Below are 24,960 nucleotides of genomic sequence, written 5' to 3' on the forward strand. Positions count from 1 at the left end.
TACAAAAGACAAGTCCAAGAGACTGTAACTTCCTAATGAGTCGTTCTTTAGGGAGGAGAGCTAAAGCAGCATTTCTAGGTTTCTATTTTATACACCTTCAGCTCCCCTGTGGCCTGTACCTTTGTCCCAGTGACCTCTGTGACTGCCCGGGTGAGGTGGAGAGCCTATCCTTATGTGGCTCTTGCTGCTATTAATATTCCTGGTTTAAAGATGTAATAACATGAGACTTATCCCATCCATCCTTTTGTTTTCCACAATGCAACTTTTTGTGAAGGGGCCAAATTAGAGTTGCAAGGGAAAAAGATTTCTATTTTTTTTGCTTTTATTTTTCCTATTCTAATTAAGTGAGGAATTAAAACTGATTAATTGTTCTAATTAAATTGGTGATAAGACTAAATTCTGCTGAAGCTAGTTTGGGGTTCTGCATCCTGAATTTTATTGCTTAACTGAGAACATTTCTGGTCGCTCCTGTTTAACAACAACCCCCCCGTTTAAGGGTGAAGAGGGATTGTTTCTGTCATTAACTTTATTTTAAAATTAACTTTGAATGTGATTCTCTGTGTGAAGCAAGGTAGTGGCACAGGAGCATTGCTGCAAATGAGGATTTCATCTAATTACATATAATTTGTTCGTGACAAATAACAACTGGTTATTAACAAAAGGGAAGCTGGTGCAGTTTGCTCCTTGGCTTTACTACCCACCTGCTCTTGTTAGTTTTTTTTGTTCGTTTGTTTTTCCCCATTTGGTACTGCTGTAAGGAGGACTTAGTTTTAAACATTGCTTCCATGACAGCCAGCAACCCCCTGAAGAAACTTTCCAGCGGCACTCACGCCATGCATGCCTCTCAGAAACCCTTTAACATTTAGCGTCTAACTGAAGACCTCAGAGGCGCACTCGGTAAACGTAAACCAGCACAGCCCCAACCGAAGTGCAGAGCACAACAGGGTTAACTTCTGGGGGCCGGCCCCGCCTCGGGGACCAACCCTCCCGCCGCCCACCGCTCCGTGGCCGCCCCGCCCCGCCTGCCCTCTCCGCAGGGCGGTTCTGTGGCGGGCCGGGCGGGCGATGCCGTGCGGGCAGCCGGAGAGCGGCGGCGCCGCCGCCCCCGCGCGGTACGTGCTGGGGGTGGACGTGGGCAGCACGGCGGTCAAGTGCCACGTCTACGACCGGGTGGCCGCCGTCAGAGGCTCCAGCTGCAGGAAGGTGAAGTCGGGGGGGGGAGGAGGAAAGAGGGAGGGCGGCGGCGGCTCCGTCGGCCCCGTACCGCCGGCGTCTTCCGAGGACCTGGCGCGGCTTGCCCGCGGCCTGCCCTCACACACACCCTGAGGGGGCGGCTGCCAAGGGCTGGATTCAGACGGGTGGGTTTCAGGCTGACCGTGTTTTATGTGGTTTGGGGATCAAGGTGATCTTCAGAACCAGCTTCCTCGTCATCAGGTGCTGCGGCAGGGTTGCTGTGAGGGACAGTGTGAGCAGTCTGATCAGTTTTGGCGTGCTTTTAGTGGAACTTGTTGGCAGCCTCCCTGTCCTGGCGTGCCGTTTTGACAGAGTGGGCCTCTGACATCCCTGGATGTCCAGGAGGCCCTCTGGGAACCTGGGTTCCAGTTTGGAGTCCTGCGAGGCGCAACAGGCTCTCCGGGTTCTGAGGCTTAGGCTTTTTTATTCTTCCAGGGCTGAGGAAGAATTCTGCAGATCGCACACCCGTGTTCAGCTCTGCTTTGAAAGCGGCAAACACGTATTTCTTCGGTCACAGTAGAGGTTTAGAAAATTAGAAGTAAAGCAAAACCAAACACGTTTGCTCAAACTTTCACCAGAATATCGGTTTCTGTGATGAGGGACTGTAATAATGCTGTGTATCTTTTGTGAACAGGTAGAGTCGCTTTATCCTCGTCCTGGCTGGGTTGAATTAGATCCTGAAGTCCTGTGGAGTCAATTTATTGGTGTAATAAAAGAGGCGGTGCAAGGTAATGGCTTACTAAGTCTCTGAGAAAGTACTTGCTTATTTGCTAAAACTAGTTGTTAGCTAAGTAGCTAGTAAGCGAGGGTTGTTGTTTATTTAAAAAGTTATACTGAAAGTTCATCACTGAGCAAAGGTGTACAGCATGCTTTAAGGGCTACCCAATCATTGTGTAAAATAGAACCCCTCTACTTTTTTATTTTAATTCACTGGGGCCAGATTAAGGTTGAAGCAGAACGAGAAACTGTGTGTGTACTGGATTTGATCATCAGCGACAGTGCCTTGTTGCTCCAGCTTCCCAGAGCACGCATACCAGTCTTTCTTCCTTTCCCCAAATGCTTCTGTGTCTGAGCAGAGAGCAGGCTTGTTTCCTCTTCTGATTCCCCTTTGCTGCCACTTGCTGTCTGTGGATGTGAGCATATGAGAGAGCAAAGGGAGGGTGCTACATAGTTGTGCTTTCTCTGTTACAACCTGGTATTCCCACTTGGCCCATTCAAACTACAAACAGTTCTTACCAGGGCATTTCTTGTTATTGTTCTCTTCTAGGTGTACTTAAGCCTAGCTTTTTTATATTCCGTATACCTTATAACACACAACTCCCTTGTCTAACAGGCTTCTGTATGTTCTGTGTTTTTTTTTTTGTTGGTGGTGATGGTGGTGGGTTTTTGTTTTGTTTTGCTTTTCCCTCTTCTGGATTCTGCTCTAACCACGCACTCACTTTCCACAGCTCTCACAGCTTTCCCGTTGTGCCACGATCCAGCATGGGTCACCTTTTGTTCCACGCTGATGCCAGGAGCCTGTCCCTGCACCCCATCTCACTTTCTCACGGTTTCCCAGCCACCTTGTTGTGTATGTGCATCTGTCCTTGCTCTTTTGTTCAATGCCTTAGGCGCCTCCTTTCTTTGCAGTTTGGTATTGAAGCGTTTGCTCTGCCTCCAAGCCTGGCTCAAGGCAAAGCTGCTCTTTTCTCTTTGGAGGACAGCCTGTGGGGACAGAGAAAGTAACAATTACCAGGTGTGAGCTGCAGCTGATTATTTTGGACTCTTGGTCTGTTCTGTCACAAGATTAGTAATGCCACCTCAGTCCCTTAAGGCCTTACTAGCTTCCTCCACTCCCGTTCTGTGGGGCAAATCAGGAAGCAAGATCCTTCAGCAAGTGTTAAAAAGAGGAAGCTTTTCATGTCATCAAGCTGTGTGCCCTGTCGCAAGGCATTTTTAAGTAGGTATGTAAGTGCGCATAAACCCACGCTGCTGTCAAAAGAAGCAGTCCCACCCTTCGTTCCACGGAGTTGTTTCATGTCCAGAGCAGTTTCCTGAGTAAGATCACCACGCAGCTGTTTGTGCCAGCCAAGCTTCACAAGTGTTTGTGCCAACACAAGAAGAGGGTGTGGTAGCAGGGGCAGGAAGGACATCTGCAAGCAGAAAGAAGGCACAGGAGCACTTTGGTTGTGGACTGTGTGGAGCTAAGATGTGATTCTGTGTGCAGATGGGTGAGCTGATGGAGCTTGGTACTGCATAAAGGTGGAAATTGCTCCTGGCTTTTGTGGTCCCGTTCCTTTCTTGCTCAAGTGTTTGTTCAGCCCTTCCAAGAGACAGCTCACAAGCTTAGTTGAAAAGTGTCTGTCTTTTGTTTTCAGTTTTCTTTTTCTCTTTAATGGAAGTTCAATTCCTCTATGAGGAGATCTAGAGAGCATCATAGCTGATAGGAGAAAAGTGGTGGGATCCTGCAGCTTGTGGAGATGGGGAAGAGTAAGCCATGCCACCCCAACTGGCCAGGAGCTGCAGCAGTCCTGGTGTGGTTTGTCTACACCTAGCTGCTACTGGAAGGGAAAAACTGCTGTTCACAAGCCACCCGCTCCAATGTCCTCCTCCCATATGTTCCTGCTATCAAGCGGGATCTGATTTTCAGGTGGTTGAGGGCCTTGCTGTGAATGTCTGCTTCAGTGCAAGGACTGCTAGGTCCTTGGGGCATAAGGTAAGAAGGGGTAGAAGTACCTGGAGACGTTGGCAGGTTGTTTGTGATATGTACCTACATAGCCCGTGATTTACTGAAATAGCTGGATTGAGAGCCCTTCGGAACAACAGTATTTTGTACAAAACACCGATGTGGAATTCCTTAGCGTATATTTTTTTCACATAACTTTGCTTCTCTTAGCATGCATGGAGGTACTATGGAAGCTGACCAGAGCCACTTCAAAAATAGCTGGGGATAAATTTAAATGTTTACATCATATTTTTACATACATACATATATATATATGTATATATATATTAGAAAAAATGTTTTGCTACAGTTATTTGAAGGTAATGTATAACAGCAAAATGTGTGTATACCCAAACATAGACTTTTCTACTTCTGAATTTGAAATATACTTTGCTGCATTCGGTGATAAGTATTCTAAACAAATTTGTTCCTACTAATTTTAAAAGCTTATTGAAGGAATATAATATTTTAGGTGAGATAATGTCATTATGAAAGATTGTTGTCGAAAGTTGTGGTATATTGGAATCAATCTCTTTACTGCCTAGAGAATTAATGTTGTTTTGTTTCTTTGTGGAATGTCTTTCGGTTGTTGGGTTTTTTGTTTAATTTTGTGAAGATTATTTCATCGCTTTGTGCTTTTGTTCACATTCATCCATGTGAAATTAACATTTTAATTGGTTTCTTACATGTAGGCCTGTCTCTGGATTTGTTGAGGAAAAGTATCAACAGGCCTTTCAGAATGTGCAGAGGGTCAGTGTGCCACAACTGCTTTGTGAATTATGTAGGTTTAGTGACCTGCTTTGGAATCAATTGGTCAGAGTTCTCTGTTATTTTGCTGCTCTAGCCACTCAGTCAGTCTATAGATATATATTTTATTAAATTATTTCCTAAACATTCCATAGCTTTTTATGGTTATATTAGAATTTATTGCTTGTTTCTTTGTTTTTTTTTCTGTTCATTTTTTAGCTGCAGGACTTCACATGAGGCAAGTTGCTGGTCTTGGCATCTCAACACAGAGAGCAACGTTCATTACATGGCACAAGTATGTACACTGTGTGTTAGTTGCAATGAATTGATATTCATTGCCACGGACTGGACAGGAGTAGCTCGTAGAAATGCTGAACTGAGTCAGGATTCTGAAAAGCAGCAGAAGTCAGTCAGTCGCGTTCTCTTATGTTTGTATTGCCATGGTTTGCAGCAGTTCAGAATTTTTGTTTTGATACTTTGAAAAAAATTAATATGTATATTGTTTGGTCTCAATGATCTTGAAGGTGTTTTCCAACCTAAATGATTATATGACTCTGTGATTTTTTTTCTTTAAATTCTGGTGAGAAGCCTTACACCAAAAATGTCTGGGTGCTTGTTACCAGTTCCTCAAATCCAAGAGGAAGGCATGCACTTATTTTAGGAATTGACCCTAATGTTAAATGTTGTGATTGGAAATGGTGTATGATTTTTTTGTTTGTTTTTTTTTGGGGGGGGGGGGGGGGGGGGGGGGCGGGGAGGGCGGTGCGGCTGTGTATATTCTGTGATTTCAATTGGGAATGTTCAAATACTGTTTTTCAGGAAGACAGGGAAACCTTTTCATAATTTCATAAGCTGGCAAGACTTAAGAAGTGCTGAACTTGTGAATTCCTGGAATAGATCCCTTCTGCTGAAGGTAAAACTTTGCTAAGCTGTATATTGCTTGAACATGTTATAACTGCTTCATTTTTGTGATGAGTAGGGAGAGTATATGAAATACTGCAAATACAGTGTTAACATATTAATAAAATATGCTATGGCCTCAAACATTTAAAGAAAAAGCAAGATTTGCATGGAAAATGGTACCAAGAAAAAAATGAAGTGCCTGAAGTTCATTAATTATGGGAAAAGATATGTGTAGGTCTAGCATGCATTTTGTTACTTTTTAGTCTTTGCTGTATTAAAATGTTGCATGCTAGCACAGCTGCAGCATAAATTTTGGATGCAGGTAATTCTTGGTTGGCAATGCTTTGGTTGTGTTTTTTAAACGTACTCTGAGGTTATCTGGAGAAGGTACGTTTTATGCTGCTCATGGCTTGTACTTGTTTTAAGAGAAACATTTGCTCTAAATGGAAAAACTGAAGTTACTTTTTTTAAGTGTATGCCTAGCACATCAACAATAATTATTTAAATACTTCATTTTGACACTGATTTCTTTTGTGATTGGAACTTTGATTAATTAGTAATTTTTGTTTAATCTCTTAAAACATGATTGAGCCTGTCATGTAGAAGAACTTTCAAAGGAATAACAGTTCGTAACACTGTCTACCACACAGTGCATTGTGTTCATATAGGTAATATAATTTTGTAATGCCGTTTGTATCAGTGTGCCAGCAGAAATCTGGAAACAGACTTGATTAGTGCAGCTGCTCTTTTCTTCGCTATCTGTTGTGGGAAGGCTAGCTGCTGACATCATATGTAAGGATTCTCTAATGGATTTTGAGCATTCTGGATGTATTCTCATGACAGCTGCTTTCATCTATGTAGTCATTCTTTCATCTTTAGTGATTCTAAATTTATCAGAAACCTTTAAAGGGCGAGATTGAAAATTAATTGTTTTCTTTTGAAACAGGTAATCCATGTTATTTTTACAATGCTTCATTTCTTGACTGGGAACGATCGATATTTGGCTCCCAGTTTTCTTACTTTTTCAACACACCAGACTTCTATGAAGTTGTCATGGGTTTTCAAAAACATACCTGAGGTAAGTTGGAAAGGGAAAAGTAATAACTTAAGTCATAATAATGACTAGTGACTTAGGTTGGTTGCGGCTTCTTCAGTTTTACCTTGGTCATGCCTTTCCTCAAAAGAACCAGAATGAGTCTGCATCAACATTCAAAGCCTATCTACCTACATAAGATCTACTCACATTTATACAACTTTTGCCTCTGAGTCTAGAAAATGTGTAGTAGCAAGAAATTCTCTTTGTGCATAAGAAGCAGAGTCAAATCACTTTATTTCCTTTTGTATAAGTTTACTGTTAATAATTGTACTTATGTTTTAAAGTTGTTTGCGCTTAAGTTTTGTGTGACAATTATGTTTGTTTTCATCTGGCACTATTACCATACCAGTCTGCACTTTTCCAGTTTTTATAGTTGCCTAAACAATATCATACTTAGTCAAACATTGCAGTTTATTTTGCATTTTGTTGTAGTGTAAATTGGAAAACACGTAAGTTTTGCTGGAATAATCTAATGCAATAATGAACACAAAGCTGTTTGTTACCTGATTCTTTGCTCTAATCCTTATTCTTTTCCTTGTTTCTTCTGATAGTACTTATAACTTGAGCTTCTTTTTACTTCGTGTTCATTTTTGAAGAAAATTATCAACATCCAGTTTTGTCATTCCTGTGTAAAGAAAGCTCAATGTTTTTTTTTTCTGTCATAATTATTGAGAAGGTTAGTGATAGGTTTTACTTGTGTTTTTTGAAAATATTGTTGAAAATGTGAGGTGTGAATTTGGAATATTACGAAATTGAAAGATATGCAGCTGCTGAGTCTTTGATGTCAGATGAATGTTGTCCCATAACTTCGCCAGGCACTGATATTTAAAATATGTGAATATCAAACCAAGAAGCTCAAAAATGTCTCTTGATTACAGAGAACAATGTATCTAATCATATTTTGTATGAATTTGTAGCTATGTCCTTTTTTTGAGTTCTGTAGTTGTACACAGTATCAGTTAGTAGAAATCAGATGAAATGTAAGCTGCTTTAAAATAGGGAATTCCAAGGAAAATAACATTTTAGACTCTTTACAGACATCACAAACCAGAAAGCGATTGCTTGTTTCTTACTGTTCTCAAGCACATGTTTTAAAATATATTTGTTGCTTCTATTTCTGTGTGTTTGTGTTGTGGTTTAACCCGGCTGGCAGCTAAACACCACACAGCCGTTCGCTCACCCTCCCCCCCTCCCTCTCTGGGATGGGGGGAGAGAAACGGGAAAGTGAAGCCTGTGAGTTGAGATAAAGACAGTTTATTAAGACAGGAAAATAATAATAACAATAATAATAATAATAATAATAATAGTGATAATGGTAATAGTATTAACAATAATAATGTGTAAGAAAACAAGTGATGCACAATGCAATTGCTCACCACCCGCTGACCGATGCCCAGCCTATCCCCGAGCAGCCGGCCCCCCCCACCCCGGCCAGCCACCCCTATATATTGTTTAGCATGACGTCAGATGGTATGGAATACCCCTTTGGCCAGTTTGGGTCAGCTGTCCTGGGTCTGTCCCCTCCCAGCTCCTGCTGCACCCCCAGCCTGCTCGCTGGCAGGACAGAGCGAGAAGCCGAAAAGTCCTTGGCCTGGTGTAAGCACTGCTCTGCAACAATTAAAACATCAGCATGTTATCAGCGCTCTTCTCATCCTAATCCAAAACATAGCACCCTACCAGCTACTATGAGGGAACATTAACTCTGTCCTAACTGGAACCAGGACAGTTTGGCGTTTGGTTTTTTTTTTTTTAGTACAGTATGCTTTGGATCTTGTTTTCTTTACTCACTGCTCCTTCACCACTGTTAGAATTGTGACTAGGAAGTTTCCCTTCGTAGATCTTTGATGCTACTGCAGTAGAAGATTGGGTAATTGCTTTTGTTTCCTTTGCAGCAGCTATTAGAAACTGTCCTTACTCTCTTTTAGGATCACGAATGGTTTTTGTGTAAGATATTACATACATTATAAGGTACAATATTATATTAAAAGGTGACTCACCCTTTTTAGAAGTATTGGTAATTGAAGACTTATTTTCTTAGGACATAATTATCATTAACTTACAAAGAGAATAAAAAAGGAGAAATGAAATATTGTTCCTCTTTATCATATCCAGTTGTAAATAGTTTTTTTTAATGTATATTTGTTCCCAGGCTGATGAAGCTGCCAAAAAAAATAACTGCTGCTTTGGAACAGTTGACACGTGGTTACTGTATAGATTGACTAAAGGTGAATGTTACAGTTGCTCTTAAATACTAATAAAACATACTGGAATCTAAGCAATTACATTAATGACTAAAACTGATATTTCTTAGAATTTAAATATGCTTTGATAATTTATGCTTTTTTATAAACGGTGAATATTGTAAGATATTTATTGTTTTTTAAAAAAAGAAAAAAATAACTTCTGAATTATTTTTGGACCTGCCTGGAATGGTAGTCAGAAAGGGAAGTAATTATTCAACCTAATCAACTTCTGAAGTGCTTAAGATCTAAAGAAAATGATCAGAACTACTTAGCCTTGTTTAAAGAAAAGTACCCATGAAAGCAAAAGAACAGTGAATTGTAACGTGGAAGAATTACAAGTTTCTGTTCCAGAACAGGTAGCGGTGTGAAGGCTAATGCCTGAGCAATTGTATAGATTTATGATGGACTGCAATGTAGTCAGTGCTCTAAACATTGTAAAGAGTATCACCTCTTTTCTGGCCAGTTTCTTGAGAGTTAAATTAAATAATTAGTATATGCACCTTGTAGGGAATAGCAGGTGAAGTCTGTGTACTTGTGGTATCCATTATGATTTTGTCTATAGAAACTCAGTTTATATTTCATGGAGCTGTGGGCATGTTTAAAGAAAAAACGTTTCTAATGACTTAGATTTTAGATGCCCAAATATTTTATTTTGTTCTTTTTTTATGCTAGGTTCTGTATATGCCACAGACTACTCAAATGCTAGTTCTACAGGCATTTTTGAACCGTTCACGGTATGTGCTGTTGAGAAAAAACTTTGTTGCTATTTACTGTACTTCTGAGACTACTGCTGATATTTTTTTTGTATTATTTCAGAAGTGTTGGAACCCCACTTTGTCTAATTTACTTTCCATTCCAATGTCTGTTTATCCTCCAGTGAAAGACACGAGGTAACTACAACAGCATATTCAAAAGAACATTGATTTTTTTTTTAGAAAAACATAAACATAACCTGCATAGGCAAAGTGATAAATAGATGCACTAAAATAGTGTGTTATGATTATCTGCATAAGTACATTTTTATGCTACTTGCAAAACTTTATTTTTACTATCAGTATTTCTTAAAGTGATAGTTTTAATGCTTTCTTTAAAATAAAATGATAGCATTACCTTCAATTGATGATACAGAGCTGGGCCTTAGATATCTTGGTTTTGTTTTCACAAAAGAGTCAATTCAGGGTTATGATTTTTCTCTATAATATTTATTTGAAGCTTCAATTTTGGATCAACTGACTCTGAAATATTTGGGGTATCTGTTCCAATAATGTCATTGGTGAGTGAAGATATTTTTCCTATATTTGTGTTTCTGTACCTACTTTCTTTGTATCTAGTTCTGATTTAATACATGCCTGTTTAGTAAGCATTCTCTATTACTTCTGTGTGACTTAGCTATAGTAGAGTGGGTTATTGAATTTTGCTCCGAAAACTGAGTTTTCAGCTTGGAGGAGAGGAATGGGAAGGGATTTCTAGAGGTTACAGTCCTTTAAGGTTAGATGATGAGATGATTAAGTACAGAATGTGTAGGGCTTGACAAACCTGGTTTCTATTTGAAGCTGCGGTAATGTCTCCCTCTTGGGCTTAAAATCCATTGTTCTAGATACAGTTTTGCAATGGGATACACCCTGGCGTGACTTCACTAAGACTCTGCGCAAATGTAGGGGTGTTTGTTAATAGAACCACTTGTGGTACCTTTTGTTTGTTTATATATTTTACTCTAAAAATAAATGGGGAATATTTTCTTGTGTTAGTACTTAGGGTTTTGATAAGAAAAACATGTTATTTTAGTCACGTAATGATTAAAAAAAAGGAAGAACTTGACTAGAAAAAATGAGTTTCAACTGAGTTAAATGGAAAAAATGTCATTGGCCTGGTATGAATTCCTCCTGCTGTTTTTAAATAATTGTAGCCTCTCCTTACCTGTAAATTTACTGTTACACCAAGGCACAAATGTAAGTAAATATATTTAACAAAATGTCATTGAAAGAGGTGAGCATGAAATAATTTGGTACAGGACGGGTTGCAGGAAAAAAGGAAGCCGAGACCTCACATTTTCAGCATGATACTTGGAGGAAGAGAAACTCAAGCCAGGCTACTCCCTTCTTCTCCCTGGGATTACAAAAGCCCCATTTATCCATGTGAGGTACCAAAACATGAAATAGTTTCCACAACGTATTTTCAGTGACAGAAGTAATAGCTCAGAAGTTCATGCTGAGCCCAGAACCTGGTAGAATTTGATTCTAGTGATAAATCTAACTGATAAGTCTGAATGGTCTGCTAATACTTGAGAAATTGTATAGAAATGTTTAATTCCTTTCTGAATAGTTACTTGTATTCAGAACTCTGGAATGTTTACATGGCTATTTTAAAATCCAGCAGCATTGTAGGTTGGTAGTTGGTAGCCAACTTGTTGGTGTATTTTGGTTGGCATGGCAGGTAGCTGACCAGCAGTCAGCCATGTTTGGAGAATGCTGCTTCCACCCGGGAGATGTTAAACTGACAATGGGAACAGGTGGCTTCTGGAACATTAATACTGGAGGAAATCTGTACGCATCAAAGAGAGGTAAGCTAGTGAAATAGTTTTTTGAATATTTCATGTTACTTTACAGCTATTATGGATGGGGATACAAAAATGGATAAAATATGGTTATGCTTTGCCTTCTGTCTTTAGCTGTAGAAAGATAGCAATATTATACAGTACTGGAATAGAGAGGAAAAAAAAAGTCTTGGTCCTCTGTCTTTTCTGGTCATGTAGATGCTGGGACTCATCTATCCTTGTTGCATTACCAGTGATCACTCAGCCTGAGCAGGGTTGCAGAAGGTCTGGGTGCTCTTATCATTGCAAGCCGGGCTTCAAGGACAGTTAGGGTACTTGGGGTTTGTGCAGTTTCTATTGCAGAGGCCACTGAATGCTTAGGTTAAGTGAAGAACCCATTTGTCCAGGTGCAGCCCTGGGAAATGTCTGTGGGTCAGCTAGATACTAAATCTTTTTGCTTTAGCATTAAAAGTAGTTCTCTGTCATACCTAGTGGTATGGTGAGGTACTGCAAAACAGTTAAGTAGTATCAGGTGTATCCTTTAGTAACAGGTGTATCCTTTTCAGTCTGGCAGGTGCTTGAAGACTTTGAATTTATCTTCTTACTGACGCATATCAAACACAAAGGTGTTTGTGTTCACACTTTAAGGAGGAGATCTCTATTTTCTTTTTAAGGTTTCAGCGTGGTCTTGGGGAGGGTAAAGGGGAGAACAAATTGTCAGGCTTGTTCTCATTATTGGCTATTTATTTTTTTAAATGTGATAGTACCTTCAAAAAGACAGCTATTTCAAAGATTCTGTACTATATTTTCAAATAAAGCAATAATGATAGCTTATTTCTGCCTTTCTTCTGAGATAAAGTCCTTGGATTTTTTTTCCTTTTATTTTTTTTTGCATTATTGCAAAGCCAAAATTATTTGGTAGAGTAAAACAGTAATTTCTTTCTGCTTAAAAAAGTGCAGATAGCTTTTTTTCTTTAGTTTCAAGACTTTTTATAATTGGGTGGTGATTTTTTTTTAGCTTGACTGGGTTTAATAAAACGTTGTTAAGGTCTTTTGTAATTCAACCACTAAATTTTAATCAATTTTAATATATACCACTGTTATTTGTAGCTTAAATTCTGTTAAGGAAATACATTTTTTTTTTTATTTAGCTTGATTTATTTTGGGGTTGCTTGCATATGTTTCCCTGGAAGCATTTAAATTTAATTAGGTGTTTTTGGTTTGTTTCATGGAACATAATAAAGATCTATATCCACTGATTGGTTGGAAGATTGGGGATGAAGTTGTCTACATAACTGAAGGCTGTATGTCAGACATTGGCAATGCCATTAAATGGGCTCAGGATATAAGTAAGTAGTTATTTAATTTTGTAGTACAATGAAATACTGTTTTATAGGGTTATCGTTATGGTATTGGGCTTGGTTTTCTTATCCATAACTGAAGAAACTATCTACATGTTTTGGACAGTGGAATACCCATAGTTACTGCAGTAGGTCTTTTGGTGAGTGTGTTGACTGCAGATAGTTGAGGCACTACTGTAAATTTTCCTTATTTAAAAATTGAAACTGATTAATGAAGTAAAATTAATTTCTGTCCTCCTAAAATGCCTCTGATTGGTTTGCACAGTTTGTATAACCATTTCCTCTTCAGATTCTGTCTCTCAGGACATCTTACGTATGTACTTTCATGTTCCTGGAACGTTACACTCCTCACTTGTTTTCTTCTGAGCATAATTTTCTTGTATTTTTTTTCTTTTTTTAAAGCTGATATCCACTCTTGAATAGAATTGTTGTAAAGGAGACTTGTTTTAGGCTAGATACTGTTGAGAAGCAGCACAGAAACTGACTATCAATTAAGTCTAGATAGCATGATTGTAAATGCTACTTTCCATAAAAAATTGTTTTAATGCTTTTGAGAGCTCACTAGCTGTACATATCAGAATTAGTAACAGATTTGAGTCATATGAACGTTATTTTTAAAAGTTAAGTGTTATGAGTGTGGCACATACAAGTAATGTGTCTTTTGGCTTTGATTATTATGTAATGAAAGGATTTTCACATCAGTTTAATAAATGATTAAAGAAAAATCTAGCCCTCTGGTAGTTGATGTTGAGAACTACTGATTGTTTATAGGACAGCTCTTCTGAGTGCTCTAATATGCTATTTACCCATTTTCTTAGAAACTTGGTATGCCTTACTGGGATGCAAAAAAAAGGAATTAACCTCCTAAATTTTGGATTATCTGAGAAAGGTTTTCCTGAAATATAGCTCACCACAAACTTCCACATTTCTTGAAGTTCTTAACTGCTGGGGCATATGTACACATACATGCACGTTTATATGCCTTAAAGGATTGAGTGTGACAAAGATTGATCCTCAGGTCTTCATTCGACGTTTGATTAAGCCGCTGGTCTTTTGAGAAAACTACTCATTTCAACATGTAGTTCAGTGCTACAGTTACAAGTATCAGTGCTACATGTGTAAGCGGGCTACATCAAATTCCGTGCTACTTATCCATACTTAATATTATTGGTATGATATTAGGACCTACTGTACTTAGATTTGTGTCAGTCACTTGTAAAAATATTATAAGTGCTGATAAAATATATATTAAAGACTTTCTGTGTAGTCATTTTGTGCTTAGGCTGACAGTAACAGTGTATTTGCAGGGAAACAAGAAAAACATGTTTTAGGTTTTGCAACATTTAAGTTTTTAGCAAACTTAGGGTGCTACTGTTAGCCTTCTCAACTCCCCTTTAAGTCTGTTTGACTGGAAAGCTAATGATCTTCTACAGGATGTGAAGATTAAAAAGCATAGCAGTTACGAGAACATCTTTTTAATTTAGTCTTCATCTGAACAGGATTTTTTTATGTGACTGATGGACATGAAATACAGAAATATTGTTTTCCCTTAGAACATGTTTGAGAAATATTGCAAAAGGAGATAGCCCAACTCTAGCTTTTTGTCCCTTCGTGATATATGAAGAAATCAAAATTAATACAAACATATGACCTATGTGTCTTTTCAGATCTTTTCACCAATGTAGATGAAACAGCAGAAATGGCACGGAGTATTGCTGATTCTCAAGGCGTTTGTTTTGTTCCAGGTTTTCAGGTAAACTTATAGTTTTTAATATGACTAAGAATATATTCTTAATAATTAGTTAAAATTTTAACTTTTATCTTGTTTTGATGTAGTATGTTACATCTTATCACTGTAATTATTCTGTAATAGGTTCTTCCTCGCTGTCCCATACCACAACATGTGAGGATCATTGTGATAATAGAATACTTAAACAGTCCTTCCCTTTGCAAGAGAAAAAGCCTACAAAGTAGGAAAATTACTTCCATTTTGCAGATGGTGACCTGAGGGACTGATAAACTAAATGACTTGCCCACAGGTGGTGCCTACAGACAAAAACCGAACCCATAGCTTTTCTGCTCTGTGTAGGGGCCTTCATTGCGATAATACTTCTAAGCACGGTTCTAAAATAATTTTATTCTGCCTCTTTTGAAGATGTTGGTTGCACTTCAGCATGTACTTAAATATGAGTATGATTGCAGGTCCTGGTGTTAGAAAAAGCAAAGATAGTAACGTTCAGATGTCTTGGCTATGCAAGTTTTAATCTAAACTAGTTTTTTTCCATCTGAAATGGGGTTTGTGTTTTGTTGGTATTGTTACTGAGTACAGTTTGTATAGTGAGGAGTTCCTGGCATTCACTCTGCGTTTCAGTTCCCTGCATTTTCTAGTAGCTTTCTTCTATTTTACTCTTTAATTAAGGAGCTTCCTGCAATTAGTTGATCTCCTCTGGGTCACAGGTCTTGGGTTCTTTTTATTTGCTTTCTGTTTATGCTGAAGACTATGCATCTACCATGTCTGTCCTTTCCACCTCTGCTTCATGATCCCTTTTGAATTTCATTATGGAGATGAGCTACCATTAGTGCACAGGGGCAGCAAAGGGGGGTGATGTTGATGATGCAGTTCACTCTAGTTTAGAACTGATGGGAATTCCAGTTGATAAGTTCCATTAGATGACATGGTGGAGCTGGGGAGCTGACATACTGCCTATTGAGCTGCAGAGCAGTTGCTTCCACTATGGGCTTGACAGTTGGTACTAATAATTTTGTAATTTCTCACCACAAAATATGGCAGAGCTGCAAGTCAGAACTCCTAGGCAAACCTGCATACAGAATGAGAATAAAGAGGTTTTGCTAATGTAGCATTCCCTGGCTTAGGGACTGCAGAGCCCCTAAAGTTTTTGTCTAGTTATGCTGCTTTCCTAAGCAATGCGAGATAGTCTGACTAAAATGCTTTCAGCAGCCTAACTCTTTCTACATTGTGGGTTTGTCAGCATGAAAAGAGCAGTTTTTCTCCACAAATCATTATTTGTTTTTTAAGCAGTGTGGCTGTTCAGGAGAAACTCCGTGGTGTAGACCTGGTCTCTGCGTTGTCTTTTGGATTATTGGCATTATGACCTTTACTGGACAGAGGGCCCAGGCACACTGAAAGGAAAGCTGTTAATGTGCTGTGGGCATTGAGGAACGCCTGTTGTCAGTTGGTTCTTTAATGTATAGACAACTGGTATTTGAACCTCTTAGTAGTTCAAAGGTTATTATCCTACCCAAACAAATAAAGAAATGCCATCAAGCTGAAAACAGTATTATTTTTTTTCTCAAAAGAGTCACCGCTGTCTTTTGCTTTCCCTAACAAGTCTTTTAATTCATTAGTTTGAATACATATATTGGGAATTACGTGGAATGCTTTTGACAGCTTGTCTTTCAGTGTGGTTCCAAAAGGTTTTTGTTTTTGATTTTTCATTGGTTTACCATATTCAGTTTGATCATTCCCAGGGTTAGTGTCTTAGGGAAAAAAATTTCTCCTACAGGTTAGGCCAGCTACCCTCTCTCAAACACCCTAATAATTAGCTTTATTTTTAGGGCAATAAAGCTTGGCTATGCTAAGGTTCTTCCATTTAGCATTTACTGTAAGTGTGCTCTGAATAAGGAAGTGCTGAGCCATGACCAATTCCAGTATTTGTAGACAGGAGACCCGAGGTAGGCAAATGTTAGTCTGAATCTTTTTCCAACATTTTATTGTATTCTTTAATTCTATAAAGGTTACAGAAGTGTTGCTAAAACCTTTTTTGTGGTGTTTTGTTTTCCCCTTCTTTCTTGACACTGATTCCAGAAGGAACCCCAGCTAGCTGCTTGGTAAACATTGGTTCAGTCTTCTTTTTTTCCTAACTTGAATATTCCCACTCCATGTTTAGGATCTGTATTTAGAAAACTGAATGAGTTTCTTTTCAACTGTGACACCTAGTAACCACTAATAGCATCCACCACTGCCTTCCTTGCTCTAGTGGGACTTAGCTAGTAGACTCACAGTGAGAGAATCTTTATTGGTGGAATAGATTAAATCGTATGAAAAGGGACATGAATAGAGTTGAATGCTTCTGAAACAGTAACGTGTCTGCTTGGCTTCACTGGCTGGATGCTAGCACAAATGGATTGTATGATAATGTTTCTTAGACCTCAAAATGATGGCAGTTAGGGAGGGGGTTTGTGAAGCCCGTATGTTCATTTCCTACACAGAGTAAAACATTTCTCAGTTTATCAATATTAACGCAAAACGAACAAGTTTTTCTTATTGATTTCTACTGCTGTGATGCAGCCTCTTGAAAGGGAAGCACCATTGTGAAAGTAGATATGAAACTGAGTGAATGTGTGCATTAATCACTCTTATTCTTCAAGAAACAGGGGTTTCCAGATTTAATTTGTTGTGGTTGGTAGTAACAGCAAAAACAGAGAGCTCTTTGTTTGCCGTATGCATGCATATGTACAACTTTTTTTTTTAATGGCTACTCTTTTTAAATGGATGATTCTGTCAAATCCTCACCTTTATGTAGAACGTGAATCCGTGCTTTTTGGTTTGCCCTCTCATATATGAGAATCTGTGAACTTAAATAATGAATCTTTTTTATGCTTCTGGGCTGGAAAGGTAGTTCCATTCCTAGAGTGGAAAGGTTACTTGTGTATTGGGGGCGAGAGAGAATATTTTCTTTGACCATTTCAATTTGACCATCTTCAATTTAGGAACCCAGGTTTTTTGGTAGCTGCTGATCATGATCTACTAATTAAGTCATAGTTCAGCATCTTCTATTCTTGGTCTGCTGCATGTGTACCTATCCATACATCATTTTTTTTATATGCTAGCATTTTCTTAATTTACTTTATGTGTGTCTATGCATTTTATAAGTATAAAATTCAAACTTCTTTTAAGTATTGTCATAATTAATATGTAGCATTACAACTCAAGAAGATTGTTTCAAATCGAAAATTACTCTACAGTGAAAATAGAACTTAACATTGTCACAAAACAGTTATGGACCAGCAAAGCAATATTTTTTGATAAAGTTCATCAAAGGAGTGAAGGGGTGGAGAGGAGATTCCTAAATCAGTCTTCCAGTTCCTCCTGCAAAGAAAGGCAACTTAGTGATCATTAGACTTTTAGGTGGAAACTGTTTATTGGTGTCACTGAAAACAGACTGTAGTACAAACCAATTCAAATGAATAATGATCACTGTCCTTTTCAGTGTTATTTCTTAAAAGTCTGTCCTTCAGAAGTTCAGGAGAGTTTACAAAATAAGTGAAATTTTGCTAGAGAACAGCTATATTAGTGTGCCCTGTCCTAGACACTTGTATACACTGCATGAATTTTAAAGAGAAGTCACACAGATTAATGTTTCTTAGTAAGTCACTTAAACCTTCTGCTGTTGAAAGAAACTAAACTGTTCGCTGAGCTACTTAATAACACTATACACCGCTTACATATTGTTTTCAATTTTCTTCTCTCACTATGCTGCCTGTAACTGTCGTAAGTTATCTTTTTCTTACTATTTGACTTCTTTCTCAAAAGCCTACAAACACAGCTCTCTGAACTCATTGTGAAATCTTTTCCACAGGTTTCTGCGAATGACCCATGTTTATGTGCCTCTTTCATGGGGCTGAAACCTACTACGAGCAGAAATCACCTTGTACGAGCTATATTGGAATCTGTAGCTTTCAGGTAATTGCTTAATTGTCTTGCTTGTACTTTCTCACGTTCACTTTTGTTTTAACCAGCAGCATTAAATGGATGCATTGACTTCTGCAGTTTGTAAAATACGAATTGCAGTAATCCATTGCAGTAATGTTGAAAAGGAATTTTAGATGCTGCTTCTTTTCTTTTCTTGAACACATTATAAATAAAATTGTGTATATTTATTAGCTTGGAGTTTGTTACTAAGTTATCACATAGGGGTTCTTAAATTATATTGTTTTCTGCATGTTCTAAAAATATTTTCTGTTGGAAGTTTGTTTTTACCTTCTTAGAAATGTTCTGTCAGAAGCTGTAGCCCACTCCAGCAATGTGAGTTGGAAGCTTTGTACTAGCCAAAGTTTGAATCTTTGGTGTGATAATAGGCACCTTAGATATTTTTAAATATGTGAATGGACAAGAACTTCCAGATCTAACTGTCAGGATTGCAAATATTGCTGATAGCCACTGGTATGATCACATCAGTGAAACAAATTGTTCTGCCTTGCAATCCCAGCCAGCATGCCCTGACCTGAAGGTGAACATAGTTTGATCCTGGCTTGTGCCTTACTGTGGCCAATTACAGAACACTCGCTATTCCTTTCGTTTAGCCACCAGCTCTCTGCCTTGGGCACATGAACCTCCTGCAAAGAGGCGCAAAAAAAAAAAAAGTGTGTCTGGAGGAAGGTGAGATTCTGTATTGCTGCAATAGTCCCTAATGCAGTTTCTTCTTCACTGTAAGAAAAACCTGAGATGCAGGAATTCCTGAACTGAAGCCTGCATTTTTTGAAAACAAAGTAGAGACCCTTTGTGCGTAGTTTTTTTCCCATTAAATGAAATGGTTTCAGAATAGGTCAAACCTAGAGCTTTTAGATGTTCCCTTTAAAGAATAGTGGGATAAACTCCAATTAACACTTCTGTGAGCACGCTTTCCTCACTCTAAACCACTTCTTACATTAGTAATTGCATCTTGTCTGTGAAAACCTATAATCATTTTCAGGTGGGAATAAATGTACCTTCTACAGTGCCTTTGCTATAAAATGTGCTGTGATTTACCCATACTTGTGCATTCACAATGATGTATAACAGAGAACAATTTCAGTCTTTTTTTTTAAAAAAAAAAAAACCACTTATGTATTCTGGAAACTTGTTATCTGTGCAACGGTTTTGACACAACTGAGGCATTTTTTGCCTTGTATTTTATTTTCTAACTATGTAGATACTGGAGACACTATGGAATACATAATATTTATTTAAACTAAATATTTTTTTAAAGAAACAAACAGCTTTATGATACCATTGTGAAGAAGGTACACATTCCTCTTCAAACTGTTCGGTAAGTTCCATGTAACTTAAGTTGATATATGGGAGTTTGATTTAAACAGATGTGAACATTATGCATTTTATCTTACTGTAAATGTTCTGCTGCTGAGAAATAGATTGTTACCAAGTAAAATGTTAATGTAGCTTTAAAAGTGGCACAGAAGGATCATTAATTAAACCATTGGCATTGGTGATTATCAACAGGTGAGTAATGACTTGCTCTAATTTGAAACAAAAAAACAAAGGCAACAAAGTTGGTGCTTTTATGTAGTGTTAGAGTACATACAGGAATGCCTATTACAAAGGTAATTCTACCCTTTATTACAAAATCCAGTTTTACTGGAATTTTTTTATGTGGGGTCTGTCACAGACTGATCAGTTTTTTAAGACAGTTGAAACTGAATCTATTTGTGAGGTGTACGAGGAAGAATATTTTTACAATTCAACTGTCAAGACATTGGCTTTGTTTCAGCCTTTTGAGAAGCAAATCAAATTCAGTGAGGTGATGGTGATTCCTAGAATATGCTTTTCACAACCTCTTGAAAAGATTTAGCTGAATTATGTGTTGCTGGAAAACTACTTTCTACATTTTAGTAGATATTATTGTACAAACCAGTTGCTTTAGAGCCTCAAGCTTCTCCAGAGAAAAGCTTTCTAAAGTTCTCCTTCTGACAACCAGGGGTCATCGTAATATCGCAGTCAAAAACAGCAAGGAGTGTTTCTGTCCCTGTCTTTCCTCCAATCCACCAGTGATACTCATGCAAAGGAAGAAATAGACTGGCAGGCATGTAGACAGTTGAGAATTCAGAATGTTGAGTGGTGGAAGAAAGGTGCAAGTACAGAGGTAGGGGAAGGTAAAAGTTTGGGTGTTACATTGTATACTGAGACAGAGTAGGCCAATGTAAAGAAACAGCCAGGATTGGGGAAGTACTGAAGAGGAAGAGGTGGAAAGTATTGGAATTCCTTGTTCCTTATGAGGCTTTTTTTCATGTACAAAATTGCACCCAGGAGTTGAGAAGTCATATGGAGATTACACATTGAAAAATGCAAAGTGTGAAAGTACAGCCTAGGGAACCTTAGAATTTCAATCTCATTTACATCGTAATGTAAACTTTAAATTGTGTGACTGTGTTCTGTTTTATTCATTAATAGAAGATTGCCATTTCATATAGTGACTATAATAGAGTTAGATAAGATGAGTAGCAATTTAGCTTGTGGATTAAGCATTAGAGGGTAACGACACACCTAATGGCTTTTACAGTTGGGTTGTAAATTTCTCTCCCACTCTTGTCCTCACAACTTTAATATCTACCAATACCTTCTGACTTTGTTTTTATCCTGTCTTCAGCAGGATACTTACCCTCTGCTGAATGTTAATTTCTGCCTTAGCTAGTATCCTCTATCCTTTGGTTCTCCTTAGCTTTTGCCACCTACAAGCACCTACAAAGCCATTGTTTTCATTTGTCCTCTACGTCCCTATTACCTCTCTTTGCTTGTCTCAACACCATCAAGGAAAGCATAGGGAAGGTCTCAGACATAGTGCAATTAGGAAGGAAGTAAACAAAATAGGTGGAAGCCTTATGCTCATGAAGGCATTTCAGTTTCCTAGTACAAAGATTTACTAGTAATGAAAAAAAAGCACTTTTACAGGTGTGAGAGCCCTTGGAAAGGGTTTGTTTAATGTAATGGTATTGACTATTGTCATGTTATGGTGATAATTTTGTAAACCCTAACATTGCAATCAGGGTGATGTGTAGTTTTGAGGATAGAGCTCTCAAAACTTTCAACAATGTGTCTGTTGTGTGTGTCCCTCCTGTCCTCCCTCTGACCCCCAATTTAAAGACATCTTTTTTTTTTTCTTGGCACCCTGTGCTGGCCTCTAAGTTTTCCAAGAAAATGGAAATGTTTGTGCATAACTGATAAATTTATGTATAGGTGTCTGAAATGTTGGCAGTAAGTGTTTGAACTAAGCATGTGGTTTTTTGTTTTTATTTTTTTTACCTTTTATTCCTCTTTCCTGTAGAGCTGATGGAGGTGTCAGTAATAATAGTTTTGTCATGCAGATGACTTCAGATTTGATTAATAAGAAAATAGAAAAGCCTGCAAACACAGATATGTCTAGTCTTGGTGCAGCTTTTCTAGCAGGTCTTGCTTCAGGTATGTATACATTTCTGAAGGTTCTGTTTTCCCCTCATAACATATATGTTTGTAGATAAGGAAAAAGTATCAGGGAAAAAGAAAGCAGTGCATAAATTCAAATCGTTGTAAAATGTAGCACAAAGGATTACTTCACCCATTTTTGCAGGAAGCCAAGGTAAGAAGTGTTTGCCCTTCTCTGCATAATCCCTTTTACCCTTGTGGTTGTATTTCATGAACCAAAGAAAGCAGGTCATACGTTAACCAAATAAGGACCATATTTGTATTTTTATCACAACGTCCTAATTTGCTGAGTAGTTTTATGCTTGTTTAGTTTTACATAAATGAATAGCAACAGTGAGCTTAATGTGAAATGTATCTGCATGAAGGTTTGCAAGGTTCATTTACATTTAGGAGGATACAGTGCTGGAGAAGAAAGGTGAATCCTGTCTTTGCTCCCTCCCCCTTTCTCGACCCGGGCACTGTGTGTCCCTTTCCACTTTTGTACTGCGTGAAGCTGTGCTTGGTGTGGATGGATCATGTGACAAAGAAGCTGCCTTGCTTATGTTGAGCAGTGTCATTCATAGTGGAGCTGTGTCCTGTCATCTCTGAACCAAGCCTTTATTCTTTTAAGGTTTTCACAGAAATATGCACAATGGAATTACAAAATAAATTCGTGGGGGGTGGTGGAAAATCCAGCTTTACTCACAAAGAACTGACAAAAAATAAACTTGACTTTAAACTACAAACTGCCAATGGTCTTACTTAATGGAAATATATTTTGTAGGTGTATCTATACTTGTATTATAATTGCTGTGATATGTAAATAACATAACTGTAAGATAAAAAATATATGCTCAGGTAAGATTTATTCCACAGTTAACACTGTAAGAAGGTCCTTGATAGACAAGAAAGTTTCAATACCATAAATTAACCTGAATAGGTAATGCCAGTTGTTTTCTGTAATCTATACAATTTTTAAGGCAGTGGGAAAGCAGCTAGTGCTAAGTCTTGGTTTCTGTGGCCCTTCTTCATTTCGAGGGACCTGCAGCTGAAGGCACAGTGTTGATGAAATTTTAGTGAACTTCACTGTACCAGAGCTGTTCCTTGGAAACCATCCCAGTTAAGCAGATGTGCTGTTGTCAGCATTCCAAACAAGTGGATGCTATTGGAAGGGAGTTTCACAATGTAAAAAGCATGCTTCCCTCTGAGAAAGTTGTTGGTTGAATAAAGAAAAGCTGTCATGATTTCTTATTGTGTTTCTGGTTTGGATCTCTTGGAAATAAATTAAACAACTCAAAAAGAAAACATATTTACAGTTGAGTTTGAGAATTAACTTTCTGTTTATAGGACTTTGGACTGACAAAGAACAACTAAAGAAGCTGAGGCGAATAGAAGCAGTTTTTGAGCCCCAGAAGGACTTGGAGGAATACAGACCTGCTATGGATACCTGGATGCAAGCAGTGAAACGCTCCCTGCACTAGTAGAAACTGACATTTTAACCATAGAAGGATTCAAATGTTTTGTTAATATTTATAGAACTTTGTAACTAACAGGACAGTAAAAACTGTAACTGAAATTTGTGATGGTAAATAGAAAAAGTTACATGGTACTTGAGTAACCTTCCTGCTGCTAGATTACTTATCACTCCATAATGAACCTTCATATTGTCTTCATGACAGCTGTAGACCAGCTGCAGCATTTGTGTCCCTTCAGTGACCTCCTTTGGGTGGCCCAGCTGCTTGAATCCTATAACCATGCGTTAGAGATGGGGAGTTTTTTCCTATGATGTGTTTTCTTCTGAGGAACTCATCTCCCTTCTGATCTTTGAAAGCTTTGATATGTTAACCATCAAGGAGGGGAAAAAGGGGCATATACTTCCCCAGGTATTTCTAAGAAAAGTAAAAATGAATATTTGGGAGGGGAGGTGTGGAATTGGTTGTGTATAAAGGTACTTTCTTGATAGTAGCCTGTTACCACATTTTGTTTGACTTCGTAAGGAAGCATTCGACCTAGCGGTGTGATAACATTTTTGTGGTACCTAGGGATAAGCACTAAATTAAGATGAAATACAAGAGCAAATATGCTTTCAGGACTCCATAAAAGATGCATCTTTCCAGGGTTTTTTGTAACTCATGTTTCCTATCTATTTGTAGCTTTTTTTTTTTTAGAGTTATAAAGATTTTAAAAAAATGCATTATCTGGCATGATTAGTACGAATATGTTAAATATTGTTACAGGTATGCTGTCTAACTTTTTGAAAGAAAACTGTAACATCAGTATTCTCAAGTCCCTCACTTCACTCACTACATTCTATTATTATTGGATGAAACGGTCAAAAGTCTATTTTTGGAGTTATTAATTACTTTTATATTTTAAAATAAATTGTAATTAAAGAAACGTAATTATGCATTTTTTATCACTAATCTTAAATTATAAGTTTCTCAGGAGCGTGTGCAAATCAGTTTCAAATTGTAAAATTATTAACCATTTTCATTTCAGAATAATAGCCAGTTCAAGCTGTGGGTGATTGTAGTCCACAGAAACTGGAGACAAAAGATGCTTATAGATTAAACCATTGAAAAGAGAACGAAGAACTGACACTCACTTTTTCTTGTGCTGAAACATAGATGGGTCAAATCATACCCCATTTCCTAAGGTTTTCAGTCATCTACCATGAGTTGGTGTACCTACTCTAGCTGCATCCTTCTTCAAGCTAGATCTCACCTGTCACCATTAGCTTAACTTACCTTTTGTTTTCTTCCTTATCTTTCTGTTATTTTCTGTCTTTCAACCTGGGCTACATCTTGGTGCTTCTGCCCCCTCCTTTTTTTTTTTCATCTGGATATCCTTGAAGTTGATAGAGGCCATGGATCAACATGACAACCCATCATGCAGCCTGCAGTCTTGGGAACACATACACAAGTTGTCTTCATCTCCTTGAAGAGACTTGCATTTATTCTAATTA

The 24,960-nt window shown here is 38.0% G+C and overlaps 2 protein-coding genes across 6 annotated transcripts in view; both read left to right on the forward strand.

Annotated features, from left to right (window-relative positions):
• Positions 1 to 1,961, forward strand: part of XRN1 (5'-3' exoribonuclease 1) — a 44,092-nt gene extending 42,131 nt beyond the window's left edge. For all 3 annotated transcript variants that reach the window (XR_010833482.1, XR_010833483.1, XR_007162964.2), the window contains one exon: positions 1,868 to 1,961. The gene's annotated coding sequence lies outside the window, so the exon portion shown is untranslated. The remainder of the gene's footprint in view (positions 1 to 1,867) is intronic.
• On the forward strand, positions 991 to 23,604 carry GK5 (glycerol kinase 5). 3 transcript variants are annotated; one of them, XM_067002198.1, is made up of 16 exons: positions 991 to 1,203; positions 1,868 to 1,961; positions 4,904 to 4,979; positions 5,504 to 5,597; positions 6,534 to 6,665; positions 8,833 to 8,908; positions 9,599 to 9,660; positions 9,743 to 9,816; positions 10,139 to 10,199; positions 11,360 to 11,486; positions 12,704 to 12,808; positions 14,488 to 14,573; positions 18,421 to 18,524; positions 19,810 to 19,869; positions 21,880 to 22,013; positions 22,407 to 23,239. In XM_067002198.1, exons 1-16 carry the CDS (start codon positions 1,066 to 1,068, stop codon positions 22,433 to 22,435), a joined length of 1,452 nt encoding a protein of 483 aa, XP_066858299.1. In that variant the 5' UTR covers positions 991 to 1,065; the 3' UTR covers positions 22,436 to 23,239. The 3 variants fall into 3 exon arrangements, with proteins under 3 accessions (XP_066858299.1, XP_066858300.1, XP_047918843.2); XM_048062886.2 differs by lacking the exon at positions 22,407 to 23,239 and adding an exon at positions 23,343 to 23,604 and having other exon boundaries at positions 998 to 1,203; XM_067002199.1 differs by lacking the exons at positions 21,880 to 22,013; positions 22,407 to 23,239 and having other exon boundaries at positions 19,753 to 19,869.
• The last annotated feature ends 1,356 nt before the right edge of the window (positions 23,605 to 24,960 follow it).

The sequence above is a fragment of the Anser cygnoides genome, chromosome 9 (assembly GCF_040182565.1).
Source record: "Anser cygnoides isolate HZ-2024a breed goose chromosome 9, Taihu_goose_T2T_genome, whole genome shotgun sequence".
NCBI classification, from domain to species: Eukaryota; Metazoa; Chordata; class Aves; order Anseriformes; family Anatidae; genus Anser; species Anser cygnoides.